This window comes from Eubalaena glacialis, chromosome 4 (genome assembly GCF_028564815.1).
Source record: "Eubalaena glacialis isolate mEubGla1 chromosome 4, mEubGla1.1.hap2.+ XY, whole genome shotgun sequence".
In the NCBI taxonomy this organism is placed as follows: domain Eukaryota; kingdom Metazoa; phylum Chordata; class Mammalia; order Artiodactyla; family Balaenidae; genus Eubalaena; species Eubalaena glacialis.
This window is the reverse complement of record NC_083719.1, coordinates 29675615-29700974: the sequence shown is the minus strand read 5'-3', so window position 1 is coordinate 29700974 and position 25360 is coordinate 29675615. Positions and strand designations below refer to the sequence as shown.

General features: G+C 44.5%; 1 protein-coding gene across 1 annotated transcript in view; it reads left to right on the top strand.

Moving 5' to 3' along the window:
• Positions 1-426: 426 nt before the first annotated feature.
• Positions 427-25360, top strand: part of CAPSL (calcyphosine like) — a 32239-nt gene continuing 7305 nt past the window's right edge. The window contains exons 1-5 of the mRNA XM_061188934.1: positions 427-500; positions 15505-15649; positions 16359-16495; positions 19850-20027; positions 20299-20508. Of these exons, the coding sequence (XP_061044917.1) occupies positions 16359-16495; positions 19850-20027; positions 20299-20508 (525 nt within the window). The 5' untranslated portion in view covers positions 427-500; positions 15505-15649. The remainder of the gene's footprint in view (positions 501-15504; positions 15650-16358; positions 16496-19849; positions 20028-20298; positions 20509-25360) is intronic.

Sequence of the window (25360 nt, the reverse complement as noted above, 5' to 3'; positions counted from 1 at the left end):
ACCTGTAATTATACCTGCCTGCTCCCGTGTATTGTGGTTTTACGTCTTACCTGATAATTAGACGCCATCTGGAGACAACAGAAGGGCGGGGAAGAGTTGCCTAAAGAAGTAAGAGAATTTGCTGAACATTATCTTATACAACCTAGGAGGCAAGTTTTGTGTCCTTCTAGAAACCAAACAACTGCCAGCCAACTTCCTGTTGGCTTCTCTCCTAAGGCCAACAGCTTGGGTTTTCACAGTCACTGGATTTCCTAGGCAACAGAAGTGTAAACTTGAGAAAAGGCAGGGCTGGGATAGGGATTGACAATGAGCTGAGCCAATGAGGCTGTAAGTTTGCAGCAGTGATTCCAAGACAACCAATTGGCAGGAAGAGGGTGGACCAGGAGGTGTGAGGACAGAAGGTAAGAGGGAGGAGGCAAAGGGGGATGGGAGGGGACCGGTCCTCCCAGATGCAAAAGGGAGCGTCCATAGTTTCAGTTCAAAGCAACTGTTGGCAACAGGTTAGTATTCAAGGTAAATCAAAGTTTTTATCTATTATATTGATTTGATCACTTTTGTTTCATTTTAGCTAAAGAAGAAAGAAAACAGTAAATGTTACCTTCTAAAAAGAAAATCAAAAATTTGGTGAGCATTCTTGGCTGTCTGTCTAGGGAGGAAATAGCTTGGTACTGTGAGAAGCCTTTGTCGTCTTTGCATAGAGGTGCTCAGATAAAAATGTACAAAAATAAATTTCTTTCAGTAAAGGGGAAGGAAATAACCATCACTGGGCAGTCACTAGGTACTGGGTACTTAAGTGTGAAGTGTCTGGGTGAATTACTGTAAGTAGCCTGTAAAACCATTGATAAAAGCGAGCTTCAAGAAGGTTAAATATCTCCAAGTCAAAAAACAATGAAAAAATTGAGCTTTGGTTCAGACTTTGGTTTATCTAAGTTGTGCTATTTCTGGGGAACCCTGCCTGCTGAACTGACCACTTAGAATTAGATAAGAATCAGAATTCTTATTAAACTGATACAGCATGTTAAAAATTATATTAGAGAGTTGATTGGATTGATCATGAAGTTGAGAAGGACCTTAGTAAATGGCAATACCATTTATCAAGGTGTCCACCTCACTTGCCTCCAGTCTGGGGCATAGTTAAACCATACTAAACAGATGGAATTCTTTCTTGTTTTTTAAAGCTCTTATTTTTTTCCTCAAAATCTTACAACTACAGAAATCTTTTAAATTTGTAACTGTGCATTTTAAATAGTGAGGTTTAAATTGTGAACGTTCATTTGTATTTATATTCAAATAGTAATTATCTAATAACAATAGCAATTATTAATTCCAGTAAGTAGCAGTCTGCGAGTATTCTGTTAAGTGCTGAAGGAGACACAAAGCATACAGCCCTTATCTTTAATGACCTTTTAGTCTAGTAGGAGAGGCAGTCCTGAAAGCAAAGAGTTATGTCATAGTGCAATGAGGATGTATGTGAGCTCTGCACAGATTATACAAAGGAAGATGCAAGCTGTTTTACTCTGGAGAGAGAGGTTATATGAGGCTTCACCATAGTGATTCTACAGGGAAGAGTAGGACTTCCCTAAACCAACAAGGGAGGGAAGGTGTTCCTGAAAATGAGACTCCTTGTACAAAGGCACAGAGATAAAGAACAACATGGTGCGTCTGGGGAATGTGAGTGCATCTAGATGCAGAATAGATTTTGAAGGGGTGGAGATTAGTAGAAACAAGGCTGGAGAGATAGGCAGGGCCAATGTATACATCAAATGTTAAGACGTTTGCTCTTTACCTGTATACAACCAGGAGCCACCAAGGGGTCTTAGACTAGAGTATGAAGTTTGGATTTCCATCTTATAAAGATCACTCTGCTAGTCACCTGGAGGATAGATTGGAAGGGCAAGATTGGAGGCAGGGAACCAGCTAAGGGGTAATTTCAGTAATGGAAATGGGAGAGGACCAGGTCCTGGATTAAGGTGGTATCCATGGCAAAGGAGGCAGAGGAAGGAACAGATTCAGGAGGCGTCAAGATGGTAAAAATTTACAGGAATTGGCTGGTAATTCAAGGTAGAGGGTGAAAAGGAGTCTAGGATAATGTTCAGTTAATGACTTGGGAAAATGGTGCTGCCATTTCCTGAGGCAAGGAATAAGGAGGAAAAGGTAATGAATTTGGTTCTGGAACATTAAACTTGAAGTGTCTGTAGGTCATTAAAGTGTACATTTTGTATGGAAATTTGAAATATGGCTCTGAAGCTCGGGAGAGTGGATGAGTTGGAATAAACATTTGGGATGAGTTGTGATAAACGGTGGATAAGGCAGAGATTGCTACTATTTATGAGAGTGAGAAGAGGATAAATAACTGAATCCTAGGAAGCAGTAACATTTAAAAGGCAGGCAGAAGACAAGGGAGAGACCAAATAGTTCAGATCTGAGAGGAAGGGAGATGATAGGAAGTTAGATTCATAGACATTGAGAGAAAAGAGTTTCAAGAGAGAGGAATGAATTATCGTAAGAGTCAACTGCTGGGCAAAGTGAAATAGGGGTTAAGAGTGACTGTTGAAGTTGGCAATCAGGCTGGCAATGATGTCCTGAGAATATGTTCTTTGGAGTGACAGAGTGGAGACCAGACTGCAGTGGACTGAAGTATGAATGGGACATGAGAAAATAAAAAACTGAGGCTCTTTCAAGTAGTTTGGCTTTGAAGGGTGATAGCTAGAAGGAGTCTAGGGTTGAGGGACCACTGCAGATTCATGAACTAAAGGGAGGAGCTGGTTATAGATACAGAGGCGGGAGGAGAAATATAGGGATGGGGGAGTGAGAGGTACAAACTATTAGGTGTAAGATAGGATACAAGGATGTATTGTACAATGCAGGGCATATAGTCAGTATTTTATAACTGTAAATGGAGTGTAATCTTTACAGTTGTGTAAAAATAAAATATTAAAGGTATTAAAACATAATAATTATAAAATAAAATCCACTGCAAGTACAGAAATAAATAAAGTGGGGAGTTGGTGGAGAGGAGGAAAGGGCATACCTGATGGCTGAGGGTCCAGGAGAGGTTGGGATCTATGCTGTAGGTGGGGTGATTATCCTTCAATGGGAGGAAATTCAGCACTCCCTCAGGGGGAGGGAGGACAAAGTCGAGAGAGTCTCAGAGACAAATACCTTTATAGACTTGGAGGAGAGAGGAGAGTGGTATGAGTGATTCATATCTGGTGGCTCCATTTTTACTAAGAATTTCAAGATAAGGTGTGGAGGAGAGTAGCAAAGGTTTGAATTAGCCTCTGGAAAGATTGGAAGAAGAATTTAACCAATGTCATGTAAGAGTAGAGCTGCATGTTTCTGAAGGCACTTGTTCACCCTGGCATGTGGGTTTGTTCAGATGCACTTTACAGCCTGCCTTTAAGGAGAGGACATGTACACAAATTGAGCCAAGTTAGGCATTCCTAAGGCAGTGTGGGAGATTGACAAGAGAGGGCTGAGAAAGAAGGCGCTGGTTAGAAATGGTCAGAATGCTGTTTTAAGGTGTCTACAATGAAGAGGGAAGGAAATGGGTCCAGAAAGGAAGACAAGGTAGGAAATGGCTGCGGAGAAAATGCAGGGTCAGGAGTCTAGAGGTCTTGTAAGGTCACAAGCATCTATGGCTGGAAGAATGAAACTGAAAGGTGGAAAGAAAGTAGATGTTGAATTTCGAACTTCGAGAAGAGACTAGCATTGACTGGTGACAGAATGTAGGAGAGGATCTTGGAAAGCCATGTGAAAAGAGTGAGCAGATGAAGTTGGTAGAAATCAAGGACCTCCAGGAACCTCATGGCTGCATGTTGGGTGGGTTGTCTAGATAAGCTCTGAGGTTCCCAGATTGATGGGGCTACTTGGGTTAGAGAGGGAGTCTGTGAGGCAGGATCCAGAGTTTCAGTGATTTAGGAAGTGACAGAGCCAAAGAGGGACAAAGGGAGGATGTCAAGCTGGGCTGTGCTTCAAAGATGGATGTGAGGATGGTCATGATGTAGAGGTGGAGGGATGCATCTTACAGACTGTGAGATTCCTCAGTACTTAGCATTTGGGGTGAGAAGTATCTTCCTATGAGAAGACTGCTGGATTAGAGGTCCTTATACACATTCAGGTACCAGTCAGCCTCTTGGCAGGAAATGGACGGCCCAGTCAAAAAAGTTTGACGAAGGACAATTTACAAAGATGTGGATGGGGCTCAGGGACTTAGATAAGGGATGAGGAAATGCCCCAGGGCTGCCACAGTGAGGAGGGTGAATCCTCCTTGGACCTGGAGGGTCAGGAGGAGGAGCAGTTATCTGATCTCAACAAGAGCTGCCTTTGGTGGAAGACTGCAGTCACTGACAACTGTGGCTTGGCAGAGAGGAAACCGCCCTTTCTCCTCTTGCCTTCTGATCTCCTGCTAGTGCCTCCCATGGGTGGAATCCAGCTGGAAGCCTGAAAGCAAAGAAACCTGGTTAATGCAGTTCATAGAGGTCAACCTCCTGTAGCACAGATGTGGCTGGAGAATGGGTCAGGGGAGGGGCTGGGCAAACAGAATATTGAGGTCAGCAGTGAAGATAATTCAGAGACCGAGGAGAATTAGGAGATTTATAGAGGCATAAGGGATTGAGGAAAGACTGTGTGTCTCTGCATGGCAGGAGCTCTTGGTCTTGAGGGCCGTGCCTCGCCTGGTAACTTGTGGTGGTGATGGGTGCACAGGTGCAAGGAGGTGGGTGTTTAGTTCCTGGTTTCAACTTCCTGGTTGCTTTCATCTCTTTAACTGATAAATTCAGTAGACTTTACCCTACTGAATTTTCCTTGTAAAATTTTGTTCTTTATTCTGGTCTCAGACAGTGTTGTATATTAAAAATATCAAGGCTCATAGCAGCAGTTTTCTATATTTTAGAAACAAACAAGCTGGCATTTGGGAGAAGATAGTGTTACAGGATGATTACTATGTTAGAGAAAGGACCATAGCTGCCTTCTCCTGACACCCTAATGTCCATGAACATTTTCACCATTCATGATATTCTTTGGAGCAGATTTTCTTACACATCTCTAGCCATAATTCCATTGCCATCCGGGATCTTGTTTTCCCTCCAGTGTCCCTACATCTTTTCAAAACCTGAAGTCAAATAGAATCAAGGTTTTCCAAATACTTCAGTGTAGAACATCATTTGAGTGAGCAGGGCTGTCCTTGGTTGAGAGGTGGATTAAAGATGCTCTTACTTTCTTTGGAAACTCTGCTTTTTGTGTATCACCTCTACCATTGACCTTGACCTCAAAAAGAGCTCTTCACACAGAAGAAGGCCATAGGCAAACGCTCTCCAGTAACTTACAATGTCAGTTGTTGTTACTAAGTGTGCTTTGGCTGCAATATTGCTAATAAGCTTGTCTCAGTTTTTATATATGAATGACCTGTGGTGACTACATGGTTCCTTGTCTAAAAAAATGAATATTTTTTGAAATGTTGTGGGTGATTTACAAAAGCCCCTTGGAGAAGTGGCAGGCGCAGAAGACGCCACTCAGAACTTCGGTTCTGCTCCTTACGTCTGAACTGGGACAACCCCTCAGTCTCTTTGTACCTCTGTTTCCTTATTTTGTGAAATAGGAATAGTTCCCTCTAATGCATGTAAAAGCACTTTGTAAACTATCAGAATTATTATCAAAAGTTACCTTGCACCAGACACATTTTCTGTTCTAAACAAACTGATAGTGAATAATTTGTAAAACACAGGCTACAGCTTTAGCAGAGAGCCTGACAGAGCCCGTGCCCGATAAATGTCCCCTCTTGCAGTTGACGTTACCTTTGTGTGGTCCCAGGGTGCTGCATGCTGTTTCTGTACAGGACCAGATACTAAATAGTTCAGGCTTCGTGGACCAGAAGGCCTCTGTTGCAGCTATTCAGCTTGGCAGTTGCGGGGTGAAAACAGCCACAGGTAACACGTAAGCAAACATGTGGGGCTGTTTTCTACTAAAACTTTATTTCCAAAACTAGGCGAAGGGGCAAATTCAGCCTATCGGCTGTGGTTTGATGTCCCCAGGTCTGATTCATTTTAGGTTATGTTTGCCTAAACTCAAGGTGTCCTTGATAACTGGCTGTGTTAAGGTGATCTTATTCGTTTTGGAAGAACAGAGGTTGAGGAGTGAGAAATCACCAAGGTGCTAACGTCTGCTCCTAGGACTTGGTTTAGTTTTCTCCCCCAGGGTGGTCTGGCGGCTCCAAATGCCTCCAAAAGCCTCAGGCTCCAGATGATGTTGTGGAATAAGCTGATCTAGAAGTGCTTACACAGTTACTTTCTGGAAGGACTCTATTTTTTTCTGCCAGGCTGTTCCTCTTCTTTGTAAACAAAACCTGGAGGATGGCAAAGTCTCCAGCCTAAAATTAGGTTTCCCAGCTGTCTTAGATCATTTGGGCTGCTGTAACAAAATACTGCAGACTGGGTAGCTTATGACCCACAGATAGTTATTTCTCACAGTCTTGGAGGTTGGAAAGTCCAAGATCAGGCCCCCAGCATGGTCAGGTCAGGGCACTCTTCCTGGTACAATGATGGCTTCTTGCTGTGTCCTTGCGTGGTGGAAAGGGTGAGGGGTCTCTCTGGAGCTTCTTTTGTAAGGCATTAATCCCATGTATGAGGGATCTGCCCTCGTAACCTAAGCACCTCCGAAAAGCCCCGACTCCTGAAACTACCATCTTTGGGACTTAGGATTTCATTGTACAAATTTTGGGGGACACAAACATTGAGACCATAGAACCAGCCTCCTTTGCAGGAGTGGCCAGTGAGATTTAAGTGAAAGGAGTTGGGTGGAGTCTTCTGGGAACCATTTTACAAAAGGCTGACTTAGCTGGGAAGTGCATTCTTCTTGCCCTCATACCTTTCTCTTTTCTGCTGCCTGGAGTGTAGATGTAATGGCTAGAGCTGCTGTAGTTATTTTGTAACTTTAGGCAACTTTGAGGGGAAAAAAACATGGTAAGGTAAAAAAAATAGTAGTTTCTTGAGATGTTGATGACTACCTGAACTGTCGCCTGACTTCTTTTATATGAGAGGAAAGTATACCTCTACCATTTTTAGAGAAAATTATCCTGTTTCTGTTATGAGTAGCTGGACACAATCCCTACACTGATGTTGGCATTCTGACATTGAATTTTTATCCATTAACACTTCTTGGTTTTCTGGAAGTATCAATTAAGACCATGCAGGTTGCAAATAATTAGCTGGGTTTCTAAGTGGCTATAAAATAAACATTAAATAGACAAATGATTCCAAAAGGAACATTTTAAGTGACTGTAAAATAATAATAATTATTATTATTTTTTTTAAACTTTATTTATTTATTTATTTTTGGCTGTGTTGGGTCTTCATTGCTGCACGCGGGCTTTCTCTAGTTGCAGGGAGCAGGGGCTACTCTTAGTTGCGGTGAGCAGCTTCTTACTGTGGTGGCTTCTCTTGTTGTGGAGCATGGGCTCTAGGCGCACGGGCTTCAGTAGTTGCAGCACGCAGGCTCAGTAGTTGTGGCTCGCGGGCTCTAGAGCACAGGCTCAGTAGTTGTGGCACACGGGCTTAGTTGCTCCACAGCATGTGGGATCTTCCCGGACCAGGGATCGAACCTGTGTCCCCTGCATTGGCAGGCGGATTCTCAACCACTGTGCCACCAGGGAAGCCCCCAAAATAATTATTAAGTAGGTGATTTTGATGACTAATGTTGCAAAATGGCAAATGGTAGTCAGAGCTGAGGCTTTACTCCCATCTAAAAGTGGATGAAGATGTACACTTGGGGTTTGTCTTTGTAGTGGGTTCGAAATCACTGAGGTCAAGACCTCATGGCACCTGAAAAATGGGATATTTGGAAGTTACATGGTTGGTTCTAAGAGTGTAATCATAGGAACCAGGGAGTTTGGAAGAGAAGTTTATTTATTTATTTATTTATTTGCATTTTGTACACAAATCCAGCCAAAGCTTTGCTTACCTTTGTGTAGTTTAGATATATTCTTACTCTGCTTCTTTAAGATCTGGCAGGCTGCCTGACTCAGAATAGATTGCAAGTAATTTCCTGGTAAAAACCCCAGAGACTCAAGGCAGAGCAGAGGGGAAGAGTGAGATGGAGAAAGAGACAGCAAGGAGAGTGCTGTTAAGACAGCTTCTACCTCCAGGTATTCCCAGGGGATGCTCATTATGACAAGGACCCCTTAACCCTGGCGCCTCTGTGCTTATCTAACCTGGGCTTGTATCACATTGTGTTAGTTACATGGGTCCTTGAATTATCATGCTAAGCAGCTTTCCCCACTCTCTTTCATAGCCCAAAATGCAGCAGAGGCTGCTAAATGTTGATAAAATTCTCCTGAGAGAAGAATTTTACTTTACCTTTTTTCCCAGTTCTCAGGGGAAGCTGAGGCTCTCCTCACACTGGATTGCTAGTTATTTTACCCAGGTAAAGGTAGAGATCTAGGGTCAACCCAAACACTGCAGGAATAAGCTTTTGCCAGTTATACCAGTTAGGAATACTTTCCGCTGCAAGTAACAGAGGACCTGACCAACAATGTAATAAGCAAATAAGGGCTTATGTTTCTCACATGACAGGAATGTGGAGTCAGGTAGTTGGTTATATCTGTTCAGTAGTTCAGTGATGTTAGGGCTGTAAGTTGATATCTCTGTGATTCCCTTGGCCCTTTCCTCACAATTGCAGAAAGCCTGTCACAGCTCCTGGTGTCACATTCTTGTTTAAGGCAGGAAGAGGCAAAAGAGATGGGAGAGCTCTCCCAGAGCCCTCAGCACTTTCAGTTAAGTCTCTTTGGCCAGAGAGACATGGCCACCCAACTGAAAGTGGAATATAGCGGAGAAAAAAGATTGGAATCAGCCAGTTGGCAATTCTGGAAAATCAACTGTAATTCAAATTCAACAAAGCTAAAACTACCCTGAGGAATGTGAACTCCTGGAAGGGACCTTGGTTGTCTCACTCATTGCTGTTGTGTGGCACACAATAGATGTTCAATAAATATTAAATATATGTTGAATTCAAGACCAGAACTAGGGTGAGGCAAGGTAGGTCCCTGGGGCAAAATATTTAAGGAGACACTCACTCTCAGCCTTGAGCAAGTACAAGGTTGATGTCTGTACAATCCTGAGATTTGAGGGTCACCTTAAACATTGTGCCCCAGCCATGTACCTTACCTAGCCCTAATCTCAACCCTGGTTGGATGATTATAGAATGAAATTTCAAGAAGATGTGTGAATTAAACACTTTATAACAATAATATTTATGAAATATTATTCTTAAATTGTATATCATAAACATTAAATAAGGGATTAATTCACATTCCAAAGGTTGGAAGAAAGAATAAAAGACTATGATTTATCAGACATGGGCTCTAGGGAAACCTGCATATAGACAACAGCCGAAACATGAGTTTCAAACATCTTGAGAAAATGTATTTCTGTGCAGAGAAAATTTGGTAAGATGCCAGACTTCAATGACATCTTATCTCCACAGTGTACTTACGTCATTAAAGGAGAGATTAAATACTGTCATATTTTAAATCTTATGCAGAGGTTGGCAATCCAAACAAAAAGCAGATGTTTCATATATTCATACATTGCAGAAATAATTTTAAAAATAATCTGTGGGGAAAAAAACCACCTCACACATCACTTTCTTAAAACAAGCAAACAATCAAACACTACAGCTCTAAAAGGAAAGGACTAAGTGAAATTGTTCATCTCTACCAGAAGGAATTTACACTGAGCCTTACAAGCAAGGACCCCGAGGTGAGACAGAGGGGTCCTGTTTAGGACCCATGAGTGCCCTGCTTTGCTCTGCTCTGCTGTCCCCTGCCCTCCTCTGCCATGAAATCCTTTCAGCTCTCCAAGGAATCTCTTCCTTGAAGCCTTGTCTCTTCTTCATCTCATTTCGTAATCCTTCTCTGAATTCCCAAAGCAATTTCTCAGCCCCTTGCCGTAGCTGTTGAACACGGTGGCTTTGACAGAAGTGGAGATCAGTCTTGACTCTGCCACTGCCTCATGGTACATTTTCAGACAAGGGACTTCTATTCAATAAGACCCTCCATGTGAGTTGGCATGCTGATGAGTGCAAAGCATCGAGCAAGGGCTTGGTCCCTGGCCTGGTTATAATGGTCATTACCTGTCCTCTGTTCATGCCTGCTTCTTACCCTGTGCTATGTTATAACCTTCCCTCTAGCCTTTCCCCTCAAGGTCTTGCTATTGCCACTCGAGGGTGACTTGGTGTCTCTTACAGCTGAGATTTTCAGGCTTTGGTGTGCGTTAGTTAAGACCATCTGGAAACGTGATAATGCAGATCCCCAGCACTCACACCTAGAGATGCCAATTTGCTGTGTTTGGGGTGGAGGGTGGGCATCTTTATTTTTCATTGGTGGTCTCAGCACCCCTGCTGGGCCCAGGTCTTTCTCTACAGCAGGGCTTCACCTGAGCATGACTGACATTTTGGACTGGAGAATTCTTCATTGTCAAGGGCTCTCCTCACATGTTTAGCAGCATCTCTGGCCTCTACCCACTAGATGCCAGTAGCATCCCTCACCCCTGTTGTGACAACCAAAAATGTCTCCAAACATTGTCAAATGTCCCCTAGCAGGCAAGATCATACCTACTTGGGACCACAGCTCTATAATATCATCTGAAGAATTAGCACAGTCCCTCGCATAGCCAGAGGTGCTAAGGGTCTCTTTAGTTGAATACAGTTCAGCTGGGTTCAATGAGGGAGCTCTCACAATGTCAACAACATGGACACACACCTGTCATTATACTTTTCCTGGGGTTTCCCAGTCTCTAGTGCAGAAACCACGTCTCTCTTCAAACCGTCTAAATCTTTCATTTCAGTCTCAGGCTACTCTGAGCACTGGGCTCTAATATTTATTCCAGAGAGGCACTTTCTAAGGGGAAACGTCCTGAGGAGCCACTTTGTTTGTTTGTTTTTTGCCATCTACCACATAGTAATAACCAGTTTATTGAATGGATTGGAGTCAGTAGAGATGGTTTAATTTTCTCAATCATTGCCTTCAAACATGTTCTGTTGTAACTAAGATCCACCTCTGTGTTGCTGGTTGTTGGTTGTACACTCGACCCAGCATGAGAGGGGGAGAGGGGATGGGCGGGAAAGAGGGAGGGAGGGGGAGAGAGAGAGGCGGGAAGGAGAGAGGGAGGGGGGATGTAATTCAGCGTATTACCACTAGAGGTCACCAAAGACAACCCAAAAAAGTGCTGCCTGGGGCTTGAGAGTTTCTCTCTTCCCCAAAGATTCCGCTCAAATTTTTCTCTGAATTCAGCAAGAGAAGTTCCATGAACCTCGCCGAGAATCATGAACAGACAGACCTCCATGCATGTTCAGCTTTCCATAACCCATTCCACACGATTCTCGAAAACCAGGCAGAGAGCTTTGGCAGCGGCAGGTAGCTGCGCGCCAGGACGGTGGGATGACGGAGCCTTAACCCGGAGCCTTAACGCAAGGAGGCCTGGTGACCATTGCCGCAAAGTCTCCTGTGACTTTGTTGGTGGCGGCTCCACTCAGCCTGTGCCCCCAAATCTCCAGGTCTCTGCCCCACGGGGGTGGGTCTGGGGAGCGGTAAGCAAGAGCTCTGGGTGGACCCCTGGGATCTCTCTCCCTTCGCTGCCCGGGCAGGTACTCTCCATCTCGGATCTCTTTATCTTCTGTGTCCCCACCGCCAATACCTCCTTCCAGGCAGCATGACCTCTCACCTGGTTGTCACGAGCGTGGTTTCACCTCCCACTGGTCAGCCTGTCCCACCCTCCTGTTCATTTTCCACACTTTATCCAGAGGGGTCTTTTACAGTACAAACTGTCGCCCTCTCACTTGAAACCCTTTGTGGTCTCCTGCTGCCCTCAGTACAGAATCCAGACTCGCTACCATGGTGTCTCAGGATCTTGGGGATCTGATGCCTGCTGACCTGCCCAGTTTCACGTGTCTCCAAATTTCCACTTTCCAAATTCCCTCCCAGCCTCCACGGCTCTATCTCACCCCCGCCCCTACATACACCCCTATTCTTCAGTCAGACTAAAATACTTGCGTTTCTCTAGTTACACTCCTTTCTCTCTCACTTTGGCCTTAGCACTTGGGAAATAGTGCTCTGCCTTCTCCCATCCCCGCGATCCTCACCTGGATGACCTCCACCCTCCTTTAGGATTAAAGGTTAGACATCAACTCTTCCTCCGACAAATCTTGAGAAAGCTGCTTAGCCGCCTCTCCTGAGCTGCCGCGGCTCAGCTGTGGGATTGCTGTAAGCGCTGTCTGTCTTTCTCCCTCTTCCCCCCACTCCTAGCACAGTGCCCCGCACTTATTAGACGTCTGTTGAAGGAATGGACCGAACTGGCGCCTGACCCAGGGACCTGCGCAGACGCGGTGCGAACACTAGGTGGCGCTGCGGCCACGTGCATCGGAGGGCAGCCTCTTTCCTGCCTGGCGCAGGCCCTCCTGGATGGGCTCTGATGTCACCACGCGGACTCCTCCGTGCTCAGAGAGGGTCTTCTGGAAACAGGGACGCTTGTTCAGTGCTGTGATGCAGGTGACATATGTTTGGGAACAGGCTCTTGCCCTGGTGTCCTCATGCAAACTTCAGAAGCTCTGACTATGGCTTTTCTTCACCAAAACCCTACCCCATCCTTCCTTCTTCCAAAGCCCCCAGTTCTTAGCAAATTTTATGTTTCCTGCCTTGCTTAACTAGGGGACTTAAGTACTCAAGTTTACGATTCTAAGCCATTCATTCAAGGGCTTGCTCCTTGGAGTAATCTGCTCCAACTGGTGCCTTGAAAATATCACATGAAAATATTAGCTGTTTGTTGATGAACTGGGTCATTAAATGATTAAAAAGAGTAGTTAACATGGGCATTTCAAGTACCGTGATAGGCTGGGTGGCAGGAGAGAATGTAATTTTTTTCTGGATATATCAGATTAGACTCCAGAGGTAACTGCCGCATGGTCACTGGGTAAGGTCGGCTGCAGAGGTGGATCAGGGGGGGTGTTTTCCAGGACTCCACCCTGCTCTCCTCTGCGTGGGTGCCATCACATTGTGCTTTGAGATGCTTTTGCAGTATTTCACAAAGGTGGTGGAGTACAAAGAGCCCTGCTTGGTCTGAAGCCCTGAGTTTCATTGTTGGCCAGGATTTTGGGGCAAGTTCCTTGACCAACACAAGCCCTAGTTTTCAAGTCGCCAGAGGCAGGGGTGGCACTCGATGACCTTTCAGGGTCCTACAGTCCTAATGGTGTGTGAATTTCTGTGAGCCACACTGACCGTGGGACCTGGGCAAGTCACCTGATTTTTGTGCTTGTCAATTTCTTTATCTGTGAAATATGAATCATAGGAGTAATTAGCTCATAGGGTTTTTAAAAATTGAGATGAAATTCACATATGATAAAATCAGCCGTTAAAAAGTGTACTGTTCAATCATTCTGCTGTGCAACCACCAGCTATATCGTGTCATCACTCCAAAAGGAAAGCCTGTTCCCGTTAAACAGTCACTCCCCATTGCCCCCTCCTCCTAGGCCTTGGCAACAACCCATGTGTGTTCTGTCTCTGAATTTGCCTCTTCTGGATAGTTCATATACAGTAAGTCTTCTACATACGAACCTTCAAGTTGCAAACTTAAAAAGATGTGAACGTGCATGCCAGCCCCTGTATGCCAGCCGTTGTATGTATTATTGTACTTTTCAAGGTACTGTATTGTAAGATTAAAAAAGTTTCCTTTACTTTTAGTGTTTGTTTTTTATGTATGGATTATTTGTGTAATAGGTTTACAGTGCAGTACTATATACCCAATAGTACTAACTAGTATACAGTGCAGTACTAACTATAGTACTGTTAGTTGGGTACCTAGGCTAACTTTGTTGGACTTATGAACAAATTGGACTCACGAAGTGCTCTTGGAACAGAACTTGTTCGGATGTAGGAGACTTAGTGGAATCATACAATATGTGACATTTTATGTCTGGCTTCTTTCACTGAGCATCACGTTTTTGAGGTTCATCCACTATCAGCACTTCCTTCCTTTTCGTGGCTGAATAATATTTCTCTGTAGGGACACACTGCATTCTGTTCATCCATTTGTCCACGGATGGACATCTGTGTTGTTTCCACCCTTTGGCTCTTGTGAATAGTGCTGCTGTGAACAGGGGTGTATGTGAATTTGTTAAAGTCCCTGTTTTCAATTCAGCTCAGAGGGTTTTTGTGAGGATTGGATGTGTGCTTACCACACAGTGCGAGCAGACAAATGTTAGTGGTTGAAGTTGTTAACATTATCCGGAAGGCTTTCAAAGAGGGCTCCACAGGGCTTCTTTCTCTGGCCCTGTCTCTCGGATCCGGGAGCCAGACCTCACTTTCTTCCACTCTCTCCACTCCCTTTCTGCTGCTGTGGCTGGTGTGGGAAATCAGGGCAGGTAGAGGAAGGTGGGAAAGGCAGGGGAGAGGCAGCGGAAACGAGGATGCGGAGGAGAGTGGCTGGGACAACGAGTGAGCCAGTGGCGCTGAGTGAGGGGGAGGGGCAGGAAAGACACAAGGTCCCCGGTGGATTTTGAGGGTGAGGAGGGCACGTGAGGGCTGCGTCCCTAGTTGCTGCTCTTACAGTGGGAGGGGAGGGCCGGGGCTGGTTGCCAAAGAGGGTCAGGACCAGGGATGCCTCAGGCCAGGACCACGAGGGAGGGAGTGGAAGATGGCCGGACAGCGAACCGGTGGCCTCGCGCGTGAATCCTGGGCACAGGATTCTGGGTGCAGCTGAGGGATTCTGTGGGGTGGAGTCAGGGCTGGAAGCTGGGGACAAGCCCTGGGAATTGTCACCTTGAGATCAGGTGACAAAGCAGTAACAGGCAAACTCAGGTTTTAAGAAAGTTAATGCTGCCGGAAAGGCAACCCATCTCTGGAATTCCGGGAACCTCTGCTTTCAGGGCCGGAGGAAGCAAAGAAGGGTTCACATAACTTCAGGCGGAGCAATTTCTTCCCGATGTGGAGCAAAGCGCTGGGGCCTAGACAGGCAAAGGCCTCCTCTCGGCCTGGCGTCCGAGAGAACTGAGAAGAGCCGCTCCCCTTTTCGTCCCTGTGAGGGGCAAGGAGGTCGGAAATGTGCTTCCCCGAATCACCTGCTCTGGCCTCGGCTTTCAGTCTGAGATGCCCTCTCTCTAAAGTTAAATAACGAGAACTTTGTGGGGAGACCTTATGGGTTGTATTGGAGGGAGCAGCCTTCGAGGGCGTGAGGGTTGCCATCGCTGATGGATGAAGTGCCAGCACGTGGGGGGCTGGGGGGAGAGGGGAGCCTCGGAGTCAGTGGCAGAAGCCTTCTAACACCAGTTCTTCTTGCACCCTGAATGCTGGTTTTTTGCACATCCATCAAGCTCTCTTGCTCCTTTCATTCACAACTCACCCTAAAAAAGAAATTTCTAGAATCCCCCATTTAGTGGGTCAGTGGGCTCATAAGAAGATTAGTGTTTCTGGAGCAGAGCTGGAATTTAAAGGTCATTTAATCCAATCCTTTCATTTAACAGGGGAGGAGGAATCGGAGGCCCTGAGATTTGTTCCGACCTCACCAGGAGTGCGTTGCCATCAGGCCTAGGTCCCGGGTCTCCAGGCTCCCAGGGTGCGGCTTTTCCACCGTTGTGTGTGTTCTCAGAGCCCCAGCCCGGCTGCAGGGTTAGTACAGTTCCTTACGTTGCTCAGAGACCTCGCAGGGGGTGCTGCTTCCCTGCATCTATCCTCTCTCTTATTTCTGAATATTTAAAACACAAAAGCCAAACTGTAGAAAAACGATGTATCTATTCTTCAGGAGGGAGAGTCTACTTACCTTTTTCTGTCCCGAGAACCTAGTTAGGTGTTAATGGACACTAACAAGTTAATACAAGAAAACATACTAATTACTGGTAGGAATCATCAAGGCCCAATACTGAGAATCTCAGTGAAGACAGAAGCAACAAAAATGAATCTTTAGACCAAAAAGGAGAATATTAAATCTGGAGTCAAAGGGAATATGGAAAATTCTAAATAAAAGAATAAAGCATATAAGATTGGCTCAAAAAGAGTTTGGTGAAATGAGACTTATTTTTTATGGCGGGAGGAGTGCTTCTGAAAGATGAAAGCGTATCGGGGATGGCTGTATATTTAAAACTATTGTCCAGGCCAGAGTTCAGAGGTTCTCAGGACTAGATAAGCAAGTAATAAATATGACAGGACATAGTTGGTGTAGCTGAAAGTTGGAAATTCTGGGAGGTTTGAGAAGGTTCTCGTGAAGTGGATGAGAGAGCGTGCCGTGAATTTCCTTCTCAGCGAGGCTGTGGTCTCCCTGCCCTGTCAGAGGCAGGCGAGGAGGCCTGAGCCCCGCTGACTCGAATGGATTCCCTCTCAGATGGCGGGGACGGCACGCCACGACCGAGAGATGGTGATCCAGGCCAAGAAGAAGCTCACCACGGCCACTGACCCCATCGAAAGGCTCCGCCTGCAGTGCCTATCCAGGGGCTCCTCGGGCATCAAAGGACTTGGCAGGTAGGACCTGGGCTGTGGGTGGCGGGAAGATGGAGGAGAAAAGCAGGGTGCGGCCAGATGAGGCGAATTCTGGCTGTGTGACCTCGGGCACTCACTCACTTCCTCCTGAGTTCTCAGCTCCTTGTTTGTAAAATGCAGAGTTTGGAAGCACTGATCTCTGAGGTCCCCTGTGACAATTTTTGGTTCTTAAGTGCAGCTACTGGGACAACTCGAGGTGAAGGTAGAAGTGTGTCTAGGTATTAGAGACACCTAGCAGGGCAATGAGAGAAACACTCCCTAAAGCTGTGACAATAGGGGCCGAATTATCCCAGGAGATTGGAAATAGTTCTCTATGTTATACACTAGGACCTTGTTGTTTATCCATTCTAAATGTAAGAGTTTGCATCTACTAACCCCAAACTCCCAGCAGGGTTCAGGAGAGGCTGAGAAATGCCTTCTGTATGCCCAGAAAAGGAAACAGATATGCTATAAAAGTGTTCACTGAGCTTAGGGTCAGAGGTTTGGTGGGAATAAAAATGGAAAGTTCTCTAATCTTAAAGAAATTAGGGGCTGAATTAGAAGAGGGAGGAAGGAATACTGATTTAGATGCAGTTGCAGGTTTTGGAGTTCCTCTTGCAGCAGTGGTGTCTCCATCACTTCCAGGGGCTTCGGAATTGCCTGTCAGATAATCAACAGCTCGCTGCCCATGGGATTCCCCCAGCTCCATAAGAGAACAGCTTCTGTTCCTGGCCCTCTGAGAGTGGGAGTAGTCCTCAGGACTGAGAAACCCAAGTGGAACGAGATTGTAACCCTCCCGAGGGCAGGTCCTGAGCATTATCTCTTTCCAACAGACTAAATCCAGTGCCTGCCATGCGCCAGGCAGTGTGACATCTTGGGGGATTCATGGGTGAACAAGGCTTCCCCAGGGCTCATGGAGGACTTAGACTCAGGACACTGAGAGCCACAGAAATGGGAATCCTCCTGGTGTGAGAGTTATATGTTAGGGAAATGCAGGATGCCACGCCAGGGGCCTCCAACCTCCCATCTGGAGGCTGTGGCAGGCTTCACTTCCAGCAGGGTACTGAGCACTGGACCACTTCCCTTTAACATTGCATCACTCCACCCTCTACCTCTTTCATCCTGGGGCCACATCCTTGTCCTCGGTGCAAACCCTTCATGACCACCACCCTCTCATCCACTTCCAGGCCCATTCAATTAAATGCCTCCTGCCATCTATGCCATCTCCACCCAACACCCCTACCAGCCCTCCCACCATGAACCAGTTTATCATGAACAGACACCGTCTTATCCTTGGCCGTTTGCTTGAATGTGCCCTCTCCCGCCTCGCCTTTACTGGCCTTGCCCTTCCCTAAATTTCTCCTCAACTCAAGGGTTGGCTGCCCCTTCCCCCTTTTTTTCTTATTATCAGACTGGGATTTTGTTTCTTTGGGGACCACAGAAGTAAAGTGCCATTTTCATCATGTCAAATCACGGATGCATGTGTACTATCAACATGATTTATCACTACTGATGTTGACCTTGGTCACCTGGCTGAGACAGTGCCGGTCTGGCTTCTCCAATGTGGAGTTACTCTCCCCGCTGCCTTTCCATGGTGGACTCTTTAAAGGGAAGTCTCTATGCAGAGTCCTACTTAGGGTGTGGGGAGTCGGCTTTCCTCCTTCAGGACAGAGAATGAGCATAATTTATTTGAAATTCTTCTGCAGGAGAAACTTCTCTCCTCTCACGTTTATTTATTCAATCATTTTCTTAAACCAATATTAACTCATGGATATTTATTTTATACTTTGGGTTATAATTGAACACTACTTACTGCTCAAATTGTTCCAGTTTTGGCCTTGGGAGCTCTTCAGTTGGCTTCTGTGTCCCTTTGATGTATCCCCATCAGTGTAGGGTTTTTTCCCCCTTACTTTCTGGTATAAGATACTCCAGTCTCATCTTGCATATTTCCTGCCCCAATTCTAGAATCAGAGATTTCTCCAAGAAAGTCAGATACTTTTACTGTAGAATTGTATTAGAAACCAAGATCTAGGTTCTAGATGTGCTGGTTCTTACTGGGCTGTTACTTCTAGGTCCTCTTAGCTAGAACAAGGAAATATATGTGTTTATACTAACCCGTGTGAGTACGTATATGTATATACGTATGTAATCATGTATACATTATATATTAATCATCTATGTTTATAACATGAGTTCATACTGATGTCTCCAACTCAATCCTCTACCACATGGATCAGATCCTTCTAGCTTACTGCCCTAGTTTATCTATAAATCCACATTCCAACAGTGAGAAGCCTGGCTCCCACCATCCACCAGCCATTCATTTAATTGTTCAGTGCTAGGGTACCCGTATAGCAATATGATAATTGTTAACTCATATCTCCACAGGAAATATCTTTATCAAATAGAGTACAGAGCTTATTTGCAGTTCTTTTTGTCTTTATTCTTACAAACTCTATTTGTTTCCAGAGTTACTTAAGTCGGCATCTTCATCTCCCCATCCCCCTTCAGTGAGATTGCCTCAAACTTTTATACAACAGTTAGATTCTCTTGTCACGGTCTGCATTCCTTCCTGGGATCCCCTGACCTCCTAACTAACTTCAATGTACACATTAAAGTGCACTCTTTGTACTGTGAGGTTCTATGGGCTTTAGCAAATGCATGTCCTGTATCTCCCATTATAGTATCATACAGAGTAGTTTCACTGCCCTCAAAATCCCCTGTGCTTCACCTAATCTTTCTCCCCTTCCCTTCATCTTTTTTTTTTTTTTTTTGGCCTTCTTCTTTTTACCACCTTTATAGTTTTGCCTTTTTCAGAATGTCATATAATTAGAATCATACAGAATATTTTTTTTTAAATTTTTATTTATTTATTTATTTATATTTATTTTTGGCTGTGTTGGGTCTTTGTTTCTGTGCGAGGGCTTTCTCTAGTTGCGGCAAGCGGGGGCCACTCTTCATTGCGGTGCGCGGGCCTCTCACTATCGTGGCCTCTCTTGTTGCGGAGCACAGGCTCCAGACGCGCAGGCTCAGTAGTTGTGGCTCACGGGCCTAGTTGCTCCTTGGCATGTGGGATCTTCCCAGCCCAGGGCTCGAACCCGTGTCCCCTGCATTGGCAGGCAGAGTCCCAACCACTGCGCCACCAGGGAAGCCCCAGAATATTTTTAAAGGTTTGTTTTCTTTTCCGAGAGACTGGGAAGAGGCTCACCAAATTTGGAAGGAGGGTACAGAGAAGAATCTAAGACTTGTATTTTACTTCAGAAAAACCTTGAGAGTGGTTTTCTTTTGAAATCTTTATTCTTACACCATGTTCTCTGTGTTTTTTCTTCTTTTTTTGTATGTGTGTATTATCTTCAGAGTGTTTCGAGTTATGGATGACAATAACAACAGAACCCTTGATTTCAAAGAATTTGTGAAAGGGTTAAATGATTATGCTGTGGTCATGGAAAAGGAAGAGGCAGAAGAGCTTTTCCGGAGGTTTGATAAAGATGGAAATGGAACAATGGACTTTAATGAATTTCTTCTCACATTAAGAGTAAGTGGTCCCATGAATCACCGTATCTACTGGGTTTGGCTTTCGAGTGGTTTGGGTTGGCTATTGTGAGGCTTGGTTTTCAGAAGTTGTTAGCACACCGTGGAGGAGACTGGCGGGAGACCGAGTACAGGCTTAGGGATCTTTTGGAGCAGTTGTAATGCACATCATTTAACAGCACACAAACATCACTGAGAGGAATAAGATGTTTCATCACAGATGATACAGGAAAAGCTCATCTGCTTGTGTATGTGTTTTTTTTCTATGTATCTAGCCTCCAATGTCCAGAGCCAGAAAAGAGGTAATTATGCAAGCTTTTAGAAAGTTAGACAAGACTGGAGATGGCATGATAACAATTGAAGACCTTCGTGAGGTGTACAATGCAAAACACCACCCGAAGTACCAAAACGGAGAATGGACGGAGGAGCAAGTGTTCCAGAAATTTCTGGATAACTTTGACTCACCCTATGACAAAGATGGAGTGGTAAGTGAAAGAGCTTAATCTAGTGAAATTTCTTCTATCCGATCTGTAATTGTAAATGGGAAACAGGCTCAAAACCTTAAAATACTTATATCATATTTTTTATAAATAGAAGTAAAATGTTTCCTTGGTGACTATCTAGAAAGCTGAGAACAAAAGTAGTAAAAATGTGTGTGTGTGTGTGCGCGTGCACATATATTGGTAGGGGAGTCACATACAGCTAAATACCCATCATCTGAAGACTGTGGTATTTTGGTTAAATGTTCTATTTCATGGTTGCCGTATTTACCATACACAGCTAGCCTAATTCCAGTGAATTTGATGATAATAACATATATTTAACTTCAAAATGAGACCATAATTCAATTTTGGAGAACGTGATTCACAGAGCATTTCAGGATGCTGCATGCCTTTTTCATACACCCTTATGAGCATCATTTGTCATCACACTTTGCTGCATGGAAATGCCATTTCAGGGAAGCGTTCAGTAAAGGGAATGCCAGATAACAGAATTCGCTTTGATTTAATCTTTGGTGGGCTTTGAGATGAACTCGCATTTCTAAACTCCAGTGAACTTAAGGACAAAAGCAACCACGCATCTCCAATAACTGGTGTCTTCAAGTTACAAATGTGTCACTTGGTAGGGTAAGGAATTATATCTCCATAACTGTGTCTAGGCTCAGATGGAAATGTCCTCTGTCTTTTATCAACAGCCAGAAATGGGATTTTTAACCCAAGATCAGTTCTGCCCTGAGGTGTCCTGAAGGTTATGGTTATGGGGAAGGGAGTTCCCTGCGTGGCTGAGGCAGCAGAACCCTGGGGAGGGTTACTCCTGACCCCTTGGCCACACAGGAAGGATTAGTGGGAAGTGAGCAGGAAGCAGAGATGGTAGAAAGAAGCCTTCTCATCCTGAAGGGAATTTCCCCCAATTGTTTTTTTCCGTGAAACTTCGTGGTGAGTCCTATGAGTAAGGGGAGAAGAGGGTAGGAAGGAGATCTTTCTGTCCTTTCTGCTGACATTTTCCTGCCAGGGACAGAGAAATACCCTCCATTTTAGCCTGAAGTGATTGCAGAGGTAGATAAAAAAGGAGCCTAGATTCTGTCGGGCAGCCAAATGCGTAGGGACAGAAAGAGCAGAACCGTATGTTTTCTTCCCGTATGGCTGGCCTTTGATCTCTGAGATGGCAGTGGAAAAATAGTCAACTGCCATTTCCCCAAATTAGCCCAACTCTACATGGGATCCCAGGGTGTATTTACCTCTTTTCTGCAGGTGGTTCCTCCTCGTTGCTGGGGAAACCTCAGCTGCCCTTTTCTCTAACCCAAGTCAAAGTAGCCAGTTGTTGTGATTCAGCTGATTTAAAGCTCCCACCCCATTTCTTTTGACATTTATCTTCGCAAGCCACATTAGGTTCTCAAATACTCGTAAGGGTTACTGGGGTTTTTAGCAGTTACAGCATTTGATGTCACCTGAATTTCACAGACCCTGCATAAATCCCCAGCTCTGTGTACGCTCACCATCTGGGGAATGGATTCATAATGCAGAATCTGATTTTTTTGGCTGGGCGTGGGGGGAACGGATGAAGCTCAAGGACTTACAGTTTTAATAAGTATCCCAAATGACTCTTATTCACATTTGTATTTGAGATCCTTGCCTCTAAAAGATTCAGAAGTGCCTGATTTAATGACTACATATATTATGCACAGGAACCTCATTTAGCATAATTATGAATCTAAGGAATATTTATTGAGTACTTACTGTCTCCCAGCCATTGTGCCAAGGACTTTACAGGGATATTCCATTTAATAGACATAATGAAAATGTTTCTGAAAAGTGATATGCGATTCACACTTTTCCACGTTGAACCATTTTAAATGCACAAGGAACTGTCAGTATAAAGGAACTCCAGATGGAGCTTAAGGTTGGATAACCGGGGAATGCAAAGGAGGACAGAAATAAAGAAATGCAAGAAAAGAGACATTAATGGTATTCTAATTTTTACCAAAGCTATGTACATATATTATTTAGTTCTACTTCCAGACACTGATAAACGCAGCTCAATTAGTAGCTCCATTCAACGCCTTTCTTCCTACTACTTTTTACTATTTTGGGGGGACAGGCAGGGGGAAGAGGTCAGTACAGGGAGAGAATTCTGGATCCTGAGACTTTTTTCTCTGTTCACTTATAATTTCAGCAAAAAGAGTAAGTAGGTCATTCAGCTCATGTGATTCTTGGAAGAGATAGCTACGTTCCCAAAGACTCGGTGGGAGAGGAGTTTGCTGTTATGGACCAGAAAGGGGTTTTGAATTGTTTACGGATTTCACTTTTTGTGATGTTTTCAATCTCTCATGACACTGAAATTTGAGGGCTAACTAGAAAAACAATAAATTTCCAAAACAGCCATCATTATTGTGTCTGCATTCTCTCATATAAGCAAGTCTATACTTGGGGCTAAATTCACTGGTTATAGAGATCAAACCAGAGGACAATTATTTCCCTCAATCAACCAATTGTGTCAGCCAATATGGTTGAATTAGAGTGTACATTTCACCTCCACCTATTAAAGAATAAATTGGTAACAGTTTTTCCTTTTTTCTGAAAGGAAAGGAAAGTAAAATCCTAGCACAGATAAAAATATTAGTTGAAACAGGCATGGGAGAAGAGAGAACCCAAGGGGGCATGGAGCAGGGGGTATCTTTAACTTACTCTGTGCCTAGAATGAGTAATATGTATCTTAAAAAAGCATGAAGCCAAGGAGTGTTTAACAAGAAATCTGTTTCCTTACCCATAAGACCGAGCTCCATTTTTTGAAAGGTAAAACATTTCTTGTCTTGACACAAGGACATGAGGTGATGTTTCTGACGTGTCACAGAAAGACGATATTCACTGTGGTTAAAGAAAACTTGTTTCTTATTCTGAGTTTCAGTCTTGCTTACCTGAACAGATGGGCTTCTGCTCTTAAAGAAAGACGAGACCTGTATCTCACTTTCCATTTAGGTTGGTTTGGAAATTTTCAAGACTTTCTTCCCCTCTTCCCCCTCGGCCACCCCCTCACTCCATCCTCAACCTCACTTTTTCTCTTGTTCTAGATCTGTTCCTCAGCTGTGTCCCTAAAAAGCCTCCTTGACTGAAATTTCCCTCCCATTTACAGGTCCTGGAGATGGGCCTCCACTGAAATGGTGAGAAGCAGAGTTTTGTTTTCGTTTCTAACTTTTCCACTGCAGGTGACTTCCGAGGAGTTTATGAACTACTATGCCGGGGTGAGCGCTTCCATTGACACTGATGTGTATTTCATCGTCATGATGAGAACTGCCTGGAAGTGCCAAATGTATGACCTGGGGACCAGGGATTTGAGTGCTGCCATGTGGCTCCAAATGATTAAACATCATCTCAAAACCAGGATCATAGCTGAGTTCATGTTCACCCCAGGGTTTCTTCCGTGCTCACATACACTGCATTTTCTAGGGCAGAAATGAAGACACTAAGTATTTAACTGTGACTTCTCTGAGGCTGCTTCTTTAGCTCTAAAACAGGAATTAGTTAAAATAAGGTCCGAAAATCTCCTGGAGCCAGGCTGATATATTCAGGTGTCTAATAAACATTAGATTTCTTCCTTGGCCATTAATAAAAGTTTAAGTATTATCCCACCCATGCACCCAGAGTGTTTCTCCATATCCTATTAGATGGTCCATTTCTAGGTGGAAGAATTCACCTATTTTTATGAATGACTGTAAATCTTCACATGCCTCAGTCCCAATCTGGGGACCAGAAGGAGACCTCACGTTAGCCTCTATTTCTATAACTGAATGTTGAGTGTCTCTGCCTGTGGTTTCGGGAAGCCTCTGTTTGGTGAATAGATTTAAAATGACTTTTTTGGGTCATTTTAAAGGCTGGTGTGAGACTGGAGACCATTTCCTTGAGCAGTAGAGCCAGGACTGTTTCTGTGGTTAAATTCTGAGGCTGGGCTGTGCTCTCAGATTTTATGTGGGACATCTCAACTGTGAGTGGGCAGATCATATCAGTGGTCTGCTGGAATATTCATTTCTCCCCTCCCTGTTGTTGGCCCATCACGCTGAAGTTCCCACCAGCACAAGGAAGTGGGGCGTGGCATAGAGTAGGATCACAGGCACGCTCCAAAGCAGGTTTTCCATCCTGACACTTCGTGTCTCAAAGCCTTCTCCTCCAGGTCTAAGCTTTGCTTCATATTGTTGATGTGTGAGCATCTCCCCAGGAAAGGCTTCTAAGCAAAGGTAGCCCCTGCTGCTGGAAAGTAGATACTGAAACTGCAGCTCTCTCTTTGTGTGTTCTGTTTCTGGGCCAGAGATAAAAACATGGTGACTAACCCTCTGGCTATGGTGCTGGAGGGAATGACCTTGTTACTCAGGGACAGTCCTTTTTGTTACTCTGTCCCTGGCTGCACTCATTTCCTGGTTTGGGGACATAGATTGGGGTAATTTTTCCCTTTATGATCTTATGTATTTTTTTTTTAACATCTTTATTGAAGTATAATTGCTTTACAATGGTGTGTTAGTTTCTGCTTTATAACAAAGTGAATCAGCTACACATATACATATGTTGCCATATCTCTTCCCTCTTGCATCTCCCTCCCTCCCACCCTCCCCATCCCACCCCTCTAGGTGGTCACAAAGCACCGAGCTGATCTCCCTGTGCTATGCGGCTGCTTCCCACTAGCTATCTATTTTACATTTGGTAGTGTATATATGTCCATGACACTCTCTCACCCTGTCATATCTCACCCCTCCCCCTCCCCATATCCTCAAGTCCATTCTCTAGTAGGTCTGTGTCTTTATTCCCGTCTTGCCACTAGGTTCTTCATGGCCTTTTTTTTTTTTTTCCT